Source organism: Limulus polyphemus, unplaced genomic scaffold, assembly GCF_000517525.1.
Source record: "Limulus polyphemus unplaced genomic scaffold, Limulus_polyphemus-2.1.2 Scaffold3029, whole genome shotgun sequence".
In the NCBI taxonomy this organism is placed as follows: domain Eukaryota; kingdom Metazoa; phylum Arthropoda; class Merostomata; order Xiphosura; family Limulidae; genus Limulus; species Limulus polyphemus.
Genome location: NW_013668639.1, coordinates 148346 through 151465, shown reverse-complemented (window position 1 = coordinate 151465; position 3120 = coordinate 148346). Strand labels below are relative to the sequence as shown.

The following is a 3120-nucleotide window of genomic DNA, read 5'->3' as shown; positions in this document are numbered from 1 at the left end:
ACAGAATGTATTGTTAACTATACACTGTTTACCACATAATGTTTTAACAATGTTATTAGTAATATCACGAGCTAGAGTACACAGAATGTATTGTTAACTATACACTGTTTACCACATAATGTTTTAACAATGTTATTAGTAATATCACGAGCTAGAGTACACAGAATGTATTGTTAACTACACACTGTTTACCATATAATGTTTTAACAGTGTTATTAGTCATATCACGAGCTAGAGTACACAGAATTCTTTATTATTTTGTATCATTATTTAACTCTATTTGTGCTTTTAAAAGTACAAAATTGTTAGCTATTTTTGTGTGAGTGAACGAGATTTCAAAATAATACATAGTAAATCGTTAAGAAACTTTAACGAGCTTTATACCCCGTGGCAGTTTTGGGACGAAGTGTTAAACTGTTTTATACTGATATACATAAGATTAACTACGATAGCCTCAGGAACAGATATTTCGATCAACATCCAAATTGAAGTTAACTCAATTTTAGAAGAGATTCGTGATTTTTATACAAAGATATTCACACGGTATGAAATAGAAAAAAAAAATACATTTTCATATAAGTTACTTGCAAACCACTTGCATTGTTATTTGTCACATTTTTTACAGCCAGGTACAGAAAACCCAATCGCTACCTTGTGGGTTGTTGACATTACATTTACGTCAAGTATTCCCGCCCCGAGAAATCTTCGCCCACCGAAAGAAATTCAAGAAAGGTGAGTTTAAAAACAAGCATTGTATTATAACCGTGTGTACCATTCGTTCAATCCACTCATTAATGTGAAGATTTACTATATTGCATGACATTACAATAGTCCGGCACATTTGCTATAGATATTTATCATACTGCGTGATAGTTACCATAGTTCCGTGATATATATTATATATTACAGGACATTCAATATAGTCCGGATATTTACCATAGTTCCGTGATATATATTACTATATTACAGGACATTCAATATAGTCCGGATATTTACCCTAGTTCCGTGATATATATTACTATATTACAGGACATTCAATATAGTCCGGATATTTACCCTAGTTCCGTGATATATATTACTATATTACAGGACATTCAATATAGTCCGGATATTTACCCTAGTTCCGTGATATATATTACTATATTACAGGACATTCAATATAGTCCGGATATTTGCCTTAGTTCCGTGATATTACCATATTGCAGAGCATTCAATATAGTCCGGATATTTACCCTAGTTCCGTGACATTACTATATTACAGGATATTCAATATAGTACGGATATTTACCATAGTTCCGTGATATTAACATAGTCCAGGACATTCAATATAGTCCGGATATTTACCCTAGTTCCGTGATATTATCATATTCCAAGACATTCAATATAGTTCGTGGTGATATTAACTGAGGCATCAGTACAGAAGCCGAATCATCCTCTCCTTTTCGTTCAACAGGCAGGTGGATTTCATTAGTGATCTCAAACCTACTACGTCTACTCTGCCTAAAATTGCAGTTGGATTTCATTGGTGATCTCAAACCTACTACGCCTACTCTGCTTATCCACTGAAACAACATTTAGCCATCACTCATTTTTAATGATATCACCATTCTTATATATCAGTAGGGTTTCGATTCCCCTGGCGGACACAACGCATGTAGTCTATTTCTAGGTTAAAAATATGCATCAATAATTTAACGTTTGCCATGTTGGTTATACTTACCGAATATTTTCTTTATTACTGCATGGTGTAGTTAGTACGCTCCAAAAGATCGTAATAATAGCAAAAAAGTAAACGTTTGTCCTATCGAAGCCTGACTCTGTCAGTTATTGTTATTTTCTCTTTTAATAGATGTTCTTTCGAGTTTTCGACTCGCATTAGAAATTTATCTAATTATTTATGGAAATGTGATAAGCAAGAGAATTAAGAAAGTTTTCGAAAATAAAAATTTTTTAACCAAACTCTTGAATATAAAATATTGCTGTGTATTGGAGTCGATAAGTAATTACTAGAATGTAATAGCATTAAATATCGAAATATATTTCTTTGTGGGAAGTATAAAAAACAGTGATCTGCATTGTTTCTTCTTGTAGTTATTCATTTATGCCAAAGTGCGCGCTAGTGCCTGCTTCAATCCACTCAGTCCAAACGGTACAGTTAAAGTAACTTAGTTTTAGCTAACACGTTACGACAGCACCTGTCACTCCTAACCAGATGTAACTATGTCTGATCCTTTTTCACTTATTTACCTGACACCGAATAGTTGATGTTTGCTTTTGTAAAATAAAACTTTGTGTAGCTTCAAGTTATCTTGTGCTTGACTCTGACGACGTCTTTGTTCATCTTGTGAACGTCAGTCCTCGTTTAGTTCTTGTTATTGTTTTTCTTTAAAGATGATACAAACGACGAAACAGTTTTAAATTAACTGAAACTTGACAATAGTTTAATCTCTTTATACTTCATACATTTGACTGCAGGTTTCGTGTGTTTTTATCTCATAATCGATGTTCTATGTTTGTGCGTGTGTTCTTGTGTTCGTGTACCGTATAATACTTTGAATACGTGTAGTTTGTATAACAGCAAAATTAGCCATAGATGGGGAATATTTTGATCATACCGAAAGCACGTGATGATAACTAAAAAACTCTTCGACCTAAAAAACTCTTCGACTTTCCATAACGATCCAGTGGACTATAAAAGTAACAGCTTAATACAACGTTTTTTATTTTCTCACTTTACAAACTCTCCCCCCTAATGGGTCAGCGATAAGTTTACTGACTTACAACGCTAAGCCACTGTCGCTGAAACGACAACTTTTACAGGCTTGGATTGGAACTGGAAATCCGATTAAGTTTAAAACGTTTGTCTTTCCGATATTACACTACATAGTTCTATCACACAATTAACTTACATTAAGCACGCAGAAATGAATAATAAAATTAATTAATTTATCATAAAATATCGGTAGAAAACGCAGGTTAAGTCGTTGCCACAAAAGATGATATTTTGTGAAAATGGCATGAATGATATTCCGTATTTATATCTAATAACAATCTAACCAAAAACACCTTAGGTGTGAAAAAAAAAAGGGTGCGGCCAAAAAAAAACAAAACAAAAAAAAG

General features: G+C 33.1%; 1 protein-coding gene across 1 annotated transcript in view; it reads left to right on the top strand.

The window, feature by feature from the left end:
* Positions 1-580: 580 nt before the first annotated feature.
* LOC111088034 (prolyl endopeptidase FAP-like) overlaps positions 581-3120 on the top strand; it is a gene marked incomplete at its 5' end in the record, with an annotated part of 46674 nt that continues 44134 nt past the window's right edge. The window contains one exon of the mRNA XM_022396835.1: positions 581-732. Coding sequence (XP_022252543.1) covers positions 581-732 — 152 coding nt within the window. The remainder of the gene's footprint in view (positions 733-3120) is intronic.